This window comes from Taudactylus pleione, unplaced genomic scaffold, assembly GCF_031769625.1.
Source record: "Taudactylus pleione unplaced genomic scaffold, aTauple2 ptg000587l, whole genome shotgun sequence".
Classification (NCBI taxonomy): Eukaryota; Metazoa; Chordata; class Amphibia; order Anura; family Myobatrachidae; genus Taudactylus; species Taudactylus pleione.
In genome coordinates this window covers 6,031,805-6,046,342 of record NW_028284989.1, presented here as the reverse complement: position 1 = coordinate 6,046,342, position 14,538 = coordinate 6,031,805, and the positions used below count along the sequence as shown (strand labels likewise).

The 14,538-nt window shown below is 46.7% G+C and overlaps 1 protein-coding gene across 1 annotated transcript; it reads right to left on the bottom strand.

Moving 5' to 3' along the window:
- Window positions 1-6,262: 6,262 nt before the first annotated feature.
- On the bottom strand, window positions 6,263-13,290 carry NAXE (NAD(P)HX epimerase). Its single transcript, XM_088453793.1, has 6 exons — window positions 13,042-13,290; window positions 9,586-9,694; window positions 8,625-8,735; window positions 8,433-8,546; window positions 8,128-8,275; window positions 6,263-6,638 (listed from the first exon to the last, which is right to left on the bottom strand). Exons 1-6 carry the CDS (start codon window positions 13,212-13,214, stop codon window positions 6,436-6,438), a joined length of 858 nt encoding a protein of 285 aa, XP_088309919.1. The 5' UTR covers window positions 13,215-13,290; the 3' UTR covers window positions 6,263-6,435.
- Between the last annotated feature and the right edge of the window lie 1,248 nt (window positions 13,291-14,538).

Here is a 14,538-nt window from a genome sequence, read left to right as displayed (position 1 = left end):
AGGGATTTTTTTGGGAGTGTCCTTAAGTTTTTTTTTTTTTTTGACACAGATTACCTTTGGGGACTGTCTGAAGGCTGCACGGGGGTTCCCATAACGTTGCACCCCAAAACCCCAATTCTGCACTTTTTTCCGCCTGCTATTCATAGGTGAAACTTTTCCGCCTATTATATTGCATTGACTTAGGCGAAAAGTCTTCCAAATTGAATACGGCGGAAAGTCAAAACAGGCGAAAATTATGTCATCGGCGAAAAAGTATTGCGGAAACTGACACTTCACCTCAAATTGAATATGGGCCTATGTAGAGATCAAACTTCCTATTTGTAAGGATAGTATCAGCCAGCATAAAGACACTGCGGGCTTTTAGAAGTGGAGATGTTGCCCATAGCAACCAATCAGATTCTGCTTATTTGTCTAGTACCTTCTAGAAGATAATGGCTAGAATCTGATTGGTTGCAGCATCACCCCGGCGCTTTAGTAAATATACCCGAGAATCGCTGGCATAAAGTGTACATGAGCATTTTACCATTTCTATGACATCACTGCTCTTCTGCTGATATTTAAATTTTGCCCAAATAACATGATCCCCCCACTGCTCTTTAAATATTGAAAATATGTTGTGATTTAAAGCAGAATACTAAGGGGTCTATTTACTAAGCAGTGTTATGAGACAGAGTGAAAAGTGATAAGGTACCAGCCAATCAGCTCCTGTCATTTTTCAAACACAGCCTGTGACATGGCAGTTGGGAGATGATTGGCTGGCACCTTATCACTTTTCACTCTGTCTCCTAACACTGCTTAGTAAATAGACCCCTAAGTATGAGAAGGAATTAAATTCTGCACAATGTTTCACCGGGCATCTCCACAATGCCTGGCTGCGCGCATAACAGCCATTTACACAAGTGACGGGAAACTTGTGATACTAGCAGGACGCGATGTGCCATTCCGGAATTGCACAACCTGTTGATTGCATCCCCCCCCAGACACTCATTGGCCACTTTATTAGATACTACTCTCTAGGCCCCCCCCTTTACCCCCAGAAAAGCCTGTATTCTTCACGCTATGGATTCAGCACAGTACTACAAACATCCGTTATGCTGGGTACACATGTAATGAGGTGTACCCAGCCTGAGGGCTCGTGCGGTGGTTCCTGGCATAGGCAAATGCTGACTATATTGCCCGTTGGACTTGCATGCAGGAGGCGTAGATCTGTCAGCTACAGATCCCTACTGGGAAACTCTTTTAACCACATCCCAAAGGTGCTGTATTGTATTAGATCTGAGGACTGTTGAGGCCATTGGAGTGCACCTAACTCCTTGCCATGTTCCATAACCAGCATGAGATGAGGTGTGCTTTGAGACATGTAGGGGTATTCAATATGGGAGCGAAAACATTGTTTCTACTTCAGGGTCCATAGGGTATCCACAGGATACTTTGGGGTATAGGCGATGGCGGCAGACATCCAGGCACCACAGAGTTAAATTTTCAGCCTCCCAGGATGCACTGGGGTCCCTCTCCTATACCCCGCCCCCGAGCCTCAGGCCACTCAGTTTTCGTAGGTGCCTGGCCGGACCAGTCGCACCGTACAGAGGGGGGTCTTTTTAAGGCCCCTGAATATTTATTTGCAGCTGTGGCTGCACAACTAGAGTGCTCCAGCATAGGACAGTCAGTATTGACGTCCATGCTGTCACTCCTACACCCCGCCGGTACCAGAACGCCGGTACCAATCCGGGGATGCTGGTAGGTAGCTGGGGTCACAGCTAGCGGTGATCCCCGGCTACCTGGACTGTGGCCTGATGCACGGGGAACAAGGCTTCGCCTTGCTTACCTGAAGGTGCAGGTTTCTGCCGTTAGTATGGTTTCAGTGTAGGATTGCTACTCTTCCTGATGTCCGCACCTTTGTGCAGGTTGTACGTTATATTCAGCATCCCTTTGTTCCACCTGTGGCTCCTTGGGATTTGGCTGTGGTCCTTAGAGCTCTCTGAGGACAGCCATTTGATCCACTGGGCTCAGTGGATTTCAAATGGCTTACGGCTAGGACTGTATTCCTTCTGGCTCTTAATTTGGCCAGTAGGATCTCAGAATGGGAGGCTCTGTCATGTAGACCTCCCTTTTTCTCATCTTTCCTAGGAACAGGGCAGTGCTTGCCTTTACTTCCCCAGTCCTGTCTGCTGGTGAGGCCTATTTGGCTGTGGTACGGGCGCTAAGAATTTAAGTTGACCGTACCAGTGCATTTAGGAAATCAGACTCTCGGTTTTGTCCTTTCTGGTTTCCATAAAAAGGGTTGGCTTGCCACTACGCTAACTTTGGCAGGATGGATTCACAGGTCTTCCTGTTCCTTCCTCTATTAAAGCTCTTCCACTAGGTCTGTGGGTCCTTCGTGGGCAGCTCGACGTGGCGCCTCAGCGGTGATTGGCAGCCACGTGGTCATCTGTCCATATTTTTGTAAGGTATTATGCTTTTGATACCTTCGCCTCTCGGGATGCTTCCTTTCGGCGGCGGATTCTCCTTACAGCACAGGAGCGTCCCCACCCTTAAAGGATACTGCTTTGGGACATCCCCAAGGTATCCTGTGGATACCCTATGGACCCTGAAGTAGAAAATATGAGATATGGTAAGAACTTACCCTTGTTATCTCTATTTCTACGAAGTCATTAGGGTTCCACAGGACTCCCGCCCTGTCGCACCTGTACTGCAGATGGGCTTTGATCTGGTCACCAGTTTCTCCGTCTCCTTCTGGTGAGAATGTGATTCTTGTGTGTTCCAGACTGTCTTCTCTCTCTTTTTTGCTCCTGCTCCGGCCTATGGCTTGCTACGAAACTGAGTGGCCTGAGGCTCGGGGGCGGGGTATAGGAGAGGGACCCCAGTGCATCCTGGGAGGCTGAAAATTTAACTCTGTGGTGCCTGGATGTCTGCCGCCATCGCCTATACCCCAAGGTATCCTGTGGAACCCTATGGACTTCGTAGAAATAACAAGGGTAAGTTCTTACCATATCTCATATTTTTTGCGTTAATATCGCACCTATGACGTCATTATCGCAGGTTTTAGTTTTACACCGTATTCAATTTCAAAGACACTTCGCAGGTACGAAAAGTCTTTGATAAAAAACGGGGATAACTTTTCACCATTGAATAGGTGTCGAAAAAAGTGCAGAATTGGGGTTTAGGGGTGCAGGCTTAAAAAAAATAGCCTGCACCCTTGTGAATGACATTTAAAAAAGAACTGTCAAAAAAAGTTAAAAAAAAAAAAATAGGGACACCCCAAAAAATTAATTAAAAAATTGGGGTGAAAAAAAAAAAAAATGGGAATTTTTTTTTTAACAATAGGGAAATAGGTTCAGAGCTATTCTGCATGTATGCGGCCGGTGTATTCTAGAATAGATTTATAGCGGCAGGTGCACAATTCCAGAATTTTTTAAAACTTAAACATATGCTAGTACCCATTTTCATGTACCCCAAATTTGATGGGACCACTTAAAAAACGAAAAAAATAACCTAAGTGCTGTTCTGCATCACTTCTTCAATGTCGGGAAAAAACACCTGCTGCGGCTATTTAAATCCCGACTAAAGGCTAACACGGGGGTACCTATAGTGATCCCCCATGTTTTTACAACTTTAGGGGGGTCCTACAATTTTTTTTAAGGAAAAATTTGTAACTTTACACAAATCCAACTTCGCAGGCTCCCGTTTTCGTTAATTTCATATTGAATATGGGGATAAGCAGGCGCGCGCCCAATACTTTATCCCAGGTAAAAGCTCTGATATGAAACGTAAACTTTGACAGCGAAGTTTACGTTTCATATTGAATACCCCTCATGGAGGGAGAAGTATCAAGCCTTCTAAAGAATGGAGGGTACCCATGACAACCAATCCGCTACCTATTATTTTATAGAATGTAGTTGATAAATGCTAGCTTTGTTAATCTGCAGGATGTTGCCTTAGACCAGTGGTTCTCAAGCTTGGTCCTCAGGACCCCACACAGGTCACGTTTTCCAGGTCACCCAGCAGGTGCACAGGTGTATTCATTACTCACTGACATTTGAAAAGATCCATAGGTGGAGATTATTTGACTTGTGATTCAGTGAGGAGACCTGGAAAACATGCACTGTTTGGGGTCCTGAGGACCGAGTTTGAGAACCTGTGCCTTAGAATATGGTTGGCCGTGGCCATAAAGGATGCAGGTGGTCAGCAATAATACCCAAGAAGGCTGTGGCATTTAAACAATGCTCATTTGGTATTAAAGAGCCTAATCTGTGTGAAGCAAACATTTCCCACTCCATTACACCACTACAAGGGTCCAACATTTTGACAAAGGCTGGATGGATGCAGGTTTAGGCCAAGTTTTGACCCTATCTGCATGAGACTTGTGCTGTAATCCCTGGAGAGCAGCAGTTTCTGAGATACTCAAACCACCCTGTCTGGAACCGACCATTCCTCAGTCATAGGGCCTGATACAGCCAGGAACGCAGTTGCTTATATGCACGAAATCAGTCAATTGCAGGGGAAGGGGGTCAGGCAAACGCAGGCGTGCTAGGGGGTTGGGACGCCGTTGCATGGGCGTGCATAAATTATCCACTGTGATACCATACGGAGCCTGAGGCCTCATAGCGATTCCTGAGTGAGGTGAGACCTGCATTAACTGTGCGTATGGGTCCGATGTTACTGATTGTTTAGCGGTGTTGCCCACGGATGTGAGTATGGGGAAGTGGGCGTACTTCTCAGTTTGCGATTGCAATTATTTACATGTCACCACTGATATTAGCAACTGCGCTGCGTACGTATAAGCAGAATAGCGATCCATACTGAATCGGGCCCATAGTCGCTTAGTACACAATGATATATTTTTAGTTTTTTACGACCCCTTTGCTAGAGTTCTGCTGTCAGGTGCAAGTGTACTCTATATAAAATGTATCAGGTAACTACATGGAAATGAGTTATACTAAGGGGCATATCCAATAAACCCCGCGGCTATTTATCTCGCTGGTCGGAATTCAATTAGTGGCGATTACATGCGCGGCTGTCCCCGCTGTCGGGCTTTACCTCACACCTCATGGAGGTGCGAGGTAAAATCTGCCCTAATCAGCCTCGCGCGAGAGCCGATTTAATGGCGTGGGGAAAATTTTTTTGAATAGCTTAACCCCACGCCACGGGACTTTCAAGCCTCAATTACTCGCGGGAGAAGTCCCTAAGTCTTCAAATACTCTTCATATAATTAGTGTAGAACACAGGTTCTCAAACTCGGTCCTCAGGACCCCAAACAGTGCATGTTTTCCAGGTCTCCACACTAAATCAAGTTAAATAATTAGCTCCACCTGTGGACCTTTTAAAATGTGTCAGTGAGTAATGAATACACCTGTGCACCTGCTAGGGGACCTGCAAAACATGAACTGTGTGGGGTCCTGAGGGCCGAGTTTGAGAAACACTGGTGTAGAACATGCTGCGGCCAGAAGGGAAGGTTGGTGGGGACTGAATAAGGGGTTGTCCATCTAATGAGACCTACAACCATCCTCCATAAATGCACGTCCCAATGTTTAACAGAAGACATAATGGGGTATATTTACTAACGCGCAGTTCATGAAAGCCGCCAGTTTGGCCAGTATTTTAAAACGGCAATAAAAATCAATGCTAAAACCCGGCTTGCTTAGTATTGATTTCTATTACTGCTTGTCAGAATGCTTCTGTGCCCTGCCATATTTTACTTTATAATCATAAATAAAGTCTTAACTTGTAAGCATCTGTGGGCCGGATTCAGCACGCAATGCTGAACGCAGACTCCCTGTGGTCTGGAATTTCTGCAGGTGCCGGATCCATCCTGCGCAGGTACAGTACAGGTCTGCGTGATCGCACGCAGCCTGTCAGCACACGGTCAGTGGTTGACCATTTGCTGCCGTTTCTGGGAGGGGGGCGGCGACGTCCTCAGTCTCCCTAAACGGAGACGTGTCGCTGCCGGTCGAGCATCACGAGGATGATCGATGCCACGTCCGAGGACGCACCTCGGATCATTAATATATGCAGGAGCCATGAAGCCTTCTGTTGCATTAACATATTAGCAAGGACGGAATTGCAAAGCTGCTCGCGTTCCGTCATATGCTGAATCACCCATGTTCCTAAAACTATAGACTTGTGTCGAAGGCTTTGCGTCTATACCAGGCTTACATGAGGGTAACTAAAGTATGGCTTTTATTACGCGTCACGCTAAAAGCTTTTATTTAATACAAGGCAATCTTGGAAAATTCTCCAAAAAGTACATTTTATAGAACAAAGCGCAGGTTACCTGTAATAGTTTATTTTTTAAGAAACCGACAAGAGGAAAAATACCAGACTGAGCAGCAGATTTGTTCTGTGAGGAGGCGAGATGAACAAGGGACAGTCACCGCGGTTACTCGTATTAAGCTCCACCATCTCTCTTACAGGAAGTGCTGTGGTTCCCACACGGGATCAGGGCAGTTTGCGGACACACTCGGTATCAGGGTATGGGGGCAGACTGAGGTCATATTTCTTCTGTAGTGCCATGGGGACGAATCGCCCACCCAGGTAGTGGTAGCGCCCGGAGAAGTGCACGGCTGACTGTTTGGGGGCAGTGAGAGAGATGAGCATGTCCGGCTGGATGCCGTCTGGATTTCCTTTCTCCACATCCCAGCCTAGGAATAAAATGTACATGCCAGTGTTATAAAAGATTGGCAGGTAAATGGGTCGACACGGGCAAAATGTAAACAGCTGCAAAAGGTCAACACTTTTGTTTTCGTATTTTATCTTCCCCAGGTGCCTAAACCTAACCTTCCCCCCAGCCCTAAAAACATTGAGGGGAAAAAAAAAAAAAAAAAAGTGTCAACCATTTTTGTGTAGACCATTTGAACCTGTCATCCAGATAGCGAGTAAGGCACCCGAGAAAAAGTTTTCTACACAGACATCCTAATTTCCGCTCTCAGGCTACACTATGCTCCCTCCCGGGGCTAAATACCCCTGTGGTCTGTATCCAATGAGCCCTGAACATTGTTCGGTGCACTAATGGATCCCCACGATCGGCAAAAAACTGGGATTTTTCGCAGATGTTTTTTTTTTACCCTATCCTATTATTTCAAATGAAATAATAGTTTAACGAAAACACATTGGTCTGTGAGCTTATCGCGGACCCTATGTGTTTTCGCCTTTTTGGGGTGAAAAAAAATGGCACTTATCGTGGATTATTTTTCGGGACACATCAGATCCCGAAAAATATCCACGATAAGTGCCGGCATCGGGAGGCACTTTGAGGCTAATTGGATAGCCCCGTCACGATCAATTAGCAGCGCTAATTGGATATCCTCCTATGCCTCACACCTCAGCCCTACTCTCTGAGGTAGCATGCCCAGAAGAAAGCATAATGCTGAAAGAGCATCACTGATGAATTACTCAGTGCTGTGCCGTGTGTGCAGGGATAATCTGGTCTCATGAAAGGTCCTCCTTGAGCCACCCTGAGTTTCTGCCACACTGTGTGGGGTCAGAGTGACTGACAGCTGTGTAGAAAAGCACTCTATGGATTGGTTCATTCGTACAAAGGAACAGGGACATTGCAGTCCCAGCTTTTTCAATTAGATTAGATGACATCAGGGCACTGTCCTAAATATCTGGGATAAGCTTTAGCTGTCTGTGATAGGGCGAGCAGGTAATGCTTTACTATATAACATAGCTGCAGTAGAATGTCAGGTTACCACTGAAAAAAATATATATTTTGAAGTGGTTACATAACCACATTTATGCCCTTGTAGTTCTTCTATACCAGTAACTTGGGCCATTCAGCTGCAATGGAACTACATATCCCAGCATGCCTTGCCACCGTTTTAGCATGCCCTAAAAGCAAAATTGTGGCAGTCCCTGCTTGGATGTGTAGTTCTACTGCAGCTGGATGGCTCAAGGGCAACACCACTGGTCTAAGCCCTTTCAAGGCACCACAACTAGCAGTGAAGTGGAATTACAGTTTAGTGCGATCGGGAATGGAGAGAAGATATACATCGGTGCTGAGGATAGAGGAAAATACAACACTGTTTAACGGACGAGTTAAAACACCTATTTAGCAAAACAACAATAGCTTTGAAGGTACAGCAGAAATAAATACATGTACACATCTCCCAAAACGGGCATTGCCTGTACCTGACGGGATGTCCACACTAGCGATGGGTATGGTGATACGTTTTAAAGTGTTCAGAACGCTAGCAAAAGGCTCTCGCACGGCTCCTTTGAAGCTGAAGCCAAAAATAGCATCAATAACCAAGTTATAGGCTCCATCGATGACCTCGGCCTGGAATCAGATTATTATTATTGCACACAGACGCCTGCATTCCTATATTGTGTGATTATATTTAGTGTATCAATATATTCATGGTGAGATGAAGAGAATAAGATACAGCGGTGGATATGGGTTACTGATGCAATGTTAAGTATTTTTTTAAAGCTACCTCTGATGGGAACTCAGACAGAAAAGGGATGTCCATTTTTTTGCACTGAGTGGTTAAATTCTCAAACAGTGTCTTGTTTGGGTGCTTAGGGTAAAATATGGCTGGCTCATATCCCTATGAAAGAAGAAAGAATTTATTTTAATGTGTGAGTGACAAATACTTGTACATCAAACAGCTTCATCATGGACTTACAAACAGCTTCAGGTGTCTAGCGCAGACCAGGCCGTCCCCTCCGTTGTTCCCTGGACCACATACAACCAGCACAGTTGGCAAGTTGGAGGTGAACGAACTCACCGGATAGGCCTGGAAGGAGTGTAATCCACAAGGCTTTAATTCTTAGATATCCACTCATCTGTAACGCAGCAGCAAATCACAGCATAAAGTATACAACTTCATTTACACAACGACCATTAGATGGGTGTGTTGGGAGGGGGACGACACATGAGTAGGAACTACAATCTATATTAATATTATTCTTTATTTATATAGTAACACAAGGGGTTCGCAGCACCAACAAAGTAGTTAAAGAGAAACGTTACATACGTAACAAGAAAATAGTACAAAACACTCAGTACAGTACATGGCAGATCCGAAGATAAAAGATATATAAACATAGCAGTATATACAGTCAATATAACCATAAAAGCAGCGCCGGTTAATCCCAAAGGATTTGCAAGGAGCATAGAGCGGTAGGTTAGGATAAGAGCTAGAAAGCTTTAATAAAGAAGTGGGTTTTTGAGAACCTGTCTGAAGCTTTTAAAGGAGGGTAGTGGAGGGTCTGATAGGGAGAGAGTTCCTGCGGTGGGTAGCAGCACAGGCAGTAGTGGGTGTTGGGTAGAGATACCAGTTATTGGCTCAGGAAGTAGACGGAGGAGGAGGGGATGAGTTTAGAGATGTAGGAAGGGGAGGGGGGGGAGGATTCGGTGAGGGCTGAACAGGGGAGTGTGAATAGACTGAATTGTGTTCTAAAGGTTAAATGGAGCCAGTGTAGGGCCTGGTGGAGAGGGGAGGCAGAAGCAATGTATAATAGGTATTGTGCCTCTTGTACCACTTCTGCATTTGCAGGTAACTTTGGAGCAGTGGATATTCCCACTCATCCGGGGGAATTGCACCTAAAAATGAAATATCTAAATATTGTGCATATATACTGTACCTTAGCGATTGCAGTAGCACAGCTCAGTCCAGCCAGTTCCATCAACTGATCTACACTGAATTTATATTCATTAAACAGCTCCTCATCCACCGCCTGCGCTTCCGCCTGACTGATAGAGAAATGCGCAATAAATACAGGTTCCGTGTCAGCAAGTGCTTACAGTTATAACAGAACGGAATGTTAGTTGTGTAAGTCATCCTAGTACTCCTGTACTGTCATGGCGGCACACCGAGCTATAATTACAAGTAAAGACAATATGCAGCCCAGGTGCCACCTTTATTAATTCATCTGTCCCCACTTTGTACAGATGTGGCCTCATACATTATTGCTGCATTCACACCAAACAGCCCTTCTCGGCGCGCCAGGTCCTGTGACACTCTGCTTGCGCTGAGGCGTCTTTTTCACCTGGAAATGCGTCAGTCACAATGTGATGCGACAAAAACGGCTTCACGAGACTGCACCGATTACTTCTACATCTATCCTGAACAGAGTCTAAAGCTCCATACACACGGAGCGATCAGACATCGTTGTCTGATTGTCCTGCATGAGCTGGATGTTTCATATCGAACATCCAGCACATGCACCAACCCCCAAACGACTAACGAGCCGCGATCAACGGTCCCTATAGTAAGCAGGCTAACCTGGTCGATTTCGATCATCCGTGCCCGCACATCGGCCGTTGTTTGGGGGTTGGAAAGACCCAAAAACAGGACGATTTGAATGATATCGTTATCGTTCATATCGTCCTGTTTAATCGTACAGTGTGTACGCACCTTAAGCCTGTAAATGATAGAGGCCACACCATTTTTTCCACGCCAAGTTCCGTGGTTCTTCGTATACCGATTCAGACTCAATCACACACAGATATTCAAGTGTCATGTATTAAATTAATCAGTGCAGTCTTGTGAAGCAGATTATCGCACCCGATTGCAACCAAGTCGCACTACAGGTGAAAAAATGCTGAAGACGCTACACCACTCTGCAGGCTTCACTTCACATGGCGTATTAAGTCTAGGTATATGCAGATATATCTGCCAAGAAATGGCTTATAATTCTCAGTATTTGTTCTTACCCTCTAGACTTGCTCACCTTTGGTTCTGTATGCTTGGATATAGCCCTCAGTACTTTATTTTCTGTGTACAGACAGTTGCTCAGTACCACTTCTTGGTCAGTATGCTGGGTGTTAATCAGAATACCTTCTTTTGTACAAGACATGCTAAGCTAAATGTAAAGCTTACCACACATGTGCCAGTTCTAACACTTAAGCTGGATACACACTATACAATCTAACACCTGATATATCGTCCCAACACAGATCGGAATGCAATATCGTACACATCATATAGTGTGTAATCCCAATCCATTGCCCCCTGCCATTGTTCAATAAATCATCCCATCTTCTGTGCTGCAAATCAGATGGGACGATTCCACGGCTGACGGGGTGTTGTTACATGCATGCAACGATACATCGTGTAGTGTGTACGGCAGCGAAATGTATTGTTGCATCGCATCATCGTAGGTGTGTACTCAGCTTTATGTTGGGCATACACTGTGAGATTTAATACCATCAGACATTTTAATGACACTATCAGACATCGTAGCCATATTCCGAGAGATATCTCAGTGTATATGGCCACAATATCTGCGCTTCTGCCCTGGGCAAGAAACATCTCCCTGTTCCTCCCCTGTGAAGGAACAGCGGAAATGTCAGGCGGCCAACAGCGGTAGCGCATACAATGAATCTGAACTATTTCAGCGTGTCAAATAGGTCTATCATTACTGCTCAGTTGCAGCAATCCTGTTTAATTATCAGCTGATTATCAGGCCGATAATTGAACAGTATGCCCAGCATTAGCCTGAGCACTGGAATCTGTTTGCAATTTGGCATAACTTTGCACATTAACTTGACATAACCATGTTGCACTGCTGGTGGGGCAGATGTAAAATGTGCAGAGAGATTTACACCCCTTTTACACTGACATAAAAATCCCGATGCACGTGAACTCGCATTAACCCAGGATTTTTGTCAGTGTAAATGAATCCACCCGGGTCCAGGTTCCCGACTCGGATAGTTTGCAGGGTTGACCACGGGTCGTTCCCGTGTCACCCTGCTGTGTAAACAGCACGATCCGCGTCAACATGACCCGGATCGTGCTGAATGCTGCCAGATTGGCTGGCTGCAGTGGCGCTTGGAGATTACATCATCTCCAAGCGTCCACTGCAACCAGGGCTGGGCCGACCCGTCCTCCTGCCTCTGGACCGCTGTGGAGTGAGGGAAAAGGGTCGGGGGGGGGGGGGGGGAGAAGCGCTGCTTACCTGCGCCAGAAGAGCCGGGTCAGTGCTGACCCGGCTCCGGTGTGAACGGTGCCAACTCGGGCGCCATGGTGTAAAAGGTGTCTGTCCCGGGTTGGAAACCGGGTCAGACCCGGGCCTTTGGTGCAAATGAGGTATTAGATGTGAGAGGGATGTATCCAAAAGGTATAGGTTTATGAAGCCGGCGGACGGAATGCCGACCGCCGGCTTCTAGACAACTAAATTCCGGCAAGGGTTAAAAGACAGGCGTCTAAATCTAGACGCCTGTCATTTTACCGACGCTGGGAGACCGGCGCCCGGCATCCCGATCGAAGGGATGCCGTGCGCGGACAGCTACGGGGGGAGGGTTAGGTTTACGGGGACTTAGGTTTAGGCGGCGGGGAAGGGAGGGATTAGGGTTGGTGCCCACACACACAGCGACATTTTAAACGATTTGGCCGATTTTGACGAATCGGGTAAAAAAAGTACAAATCGTGAGTTTATACTCACGATGCCGATGCGCGTCCCCGCTCGTCGTACATCGCATCTTCTGATCTGCCGTGCTGTAGGGCAGATTAGCAAATCTGGGATACAATGCATTGGCTGCAAGATAGATCTTTAGTCAGATGGACATTTTTACCTCCAAATCGTGATCACGACGGCAAGGGAGCTCCCGTGAAAGTTCATGAGGAAATTGGCCATAAAATCGTATCGTGAGCACATCGGTATGTGTGTGGGCACCTTGGGAGGGTTAGGGGGTAAAATTAGGTTTGTTTATACTTACCTGGGGACGATTGGGATTTCCTCCTCCATCAGGCTGCCGCTGCCGGGATTTGAACCGCCGGCTGAATCGTACCAATTCCGTATCCAAAGTCTAATCTAAATTGCAGTGTAAAATAGAGATGTCCAGCATCTGTGGGCTATATGCAAAGCAACCAGTATTTAAAATTGCATGCAACAAACAGCATATTTGCATTACACCAGGGCTTGCCCAGGTGCAGTTACTACTTGCCTTACTCACAACTCAGCACCAAAATTTGCATTATGATTAGGACACCTGTAGGACTGGATTGACCTAGAACACTGGTCTGTCTTGTAGCCCCAGTAATGATGGCAATCATCACCCCCCCATCAGAGGTACCCCTAAATAACCAGTCACCTCACCTGAGGTATCTGAGCCCCCCCTCCATCTCCACCCCGGGACGGTGGTACTGCTGCTGCCTGCACTGCGCGCTCCCGACTCCCACCGAGCGCGGGCACGAATATGTCGCCCTCGCGCAGAGTCGCGCGCCGCCCACCAGCAGGCCCAGGCCGAGGAGCGCGCGGATCCCCTGCATCCGTCTCTCAGCTACACACAACCCCCCTCCCCCGTCTTGTTGCTGCTGCTGCACCGAGTGCTCCTTCCGGGTACTGCAGGGAGCATGCGCAGTCCTCCACCGTGGCCTCGTGAACAAGGGGATTTTATACTCTTCTGTGCCCAAACTAGAGCTGTCGGCACCCCCACCCCGGCGTGTGCATACGCTCATTGCTCCCTGTATTCCCTGGGAGAGTATATTTGCCATTAAGTTTTTTTGTTTTATTTTAATTTGTTTATAACCAAATAGTCTAATTTAACAAAATATTTGCAATGCATAATTACTATAAATTATTTCACTGTATTTTATTAAAATATTGTCAATTTGTTTTTATTATTATTAGACAGTATTTGCACAGTGTAAACAAATTCATTGCAAAGTAATTCTAATGTAAAATGTGGCATAGTTTACAATTTAATCTCTAAACTAACAGGGATTGCATACTGGGGGATTAGACTAATGGATTACTGGGGAACAATATAATGGAGGACTGGGGAACGGTCTGATGGAGGACTGGGGACCGGTCTGATGGGGGACTGGGGAACGGTCTATTGGAGGACTGTGGAACAGTCAGAGGACTGGGGAATGTTCTAACGGAGGACTGGGGAACGGTCTGATGGAGGACTCAGGAACGGTCTAATGGAGGACTGGGGAATGGTCTAATGGAGGACTGGGGAACAGTCTGTTGGAGGACTGGGGAACAGACAGAGGACTGGGGAATGTTCTAATGGAGGACTAGGGAACGGTCTGATGGAGGACTCAGGAATGGTCTAATGGAGGACTGGGGAATGGTCTAATGGAGGACTGGGGAACGGTCTATTGGAGGACTGGGGAACGGTCTGATGGAGGACTGGGGAACGGTCTAATGGAGGACTGGGGAACGGTCTGATGGAGGACTGGGGAACAGATGGAGGACTGGGGAACGGTCTGAAGGAGGACTCGGGAACAGTCTGATGGAGGACTGGGGAACGGTCTAATGGAGGACTGGCGAATGGTCTATTGGAGGACTGGGGAACAGATGGAGGACTGGGGAAAGGTCTGATGAAGGACTGCGGAACGGATGGACGTCTGCGGAACGGTCTGATGGAGGACTGGGGAACAATCTAATGGAGGACCACGGAACGGTCTGATGGAGGACTGGGGAAAATATGGAGGACTGGGGAATGGTCTGATGGAGGACTCGGGAAAGGTCTGATGGAGGACTGGGGAAAGGTCTGATGAAGGACTGGGGAACGGTCTAATGGAGGACTGGGGAATGGTCTATTGCAGGACTGGGGAACAGATGGAGGACTGGGGAATGGATGTA

What these genes read in the sequence shown, in the direction of transcription:
- NAXE (XM_088453793.1), bottom strand. Translation starts at nt 13,214, where the DNA reads ATGCAGGGGATCCGCGCGCTCCTCGGCCTGGGCCTGCTGGTGGGCGGC. An exon ending in GTGCTACTGCAATCGCTAAG is followed by an intron (nt 8,736 to 9,585) that starts GTACAGTATATA and finishes CACTCCTTCCAG; the next exon opens with GCCTATCCGGTGAGTTCGTT. An exon ending in TGTCTGAGTTCCCATCAGAG is followed by an intron (nt 8,276 to 8,432) that starts GTAGCTTTAAAA and finishes ATCTGATTCCAG; the next exon opens with GCCGAGGTCATCGATGGAGC.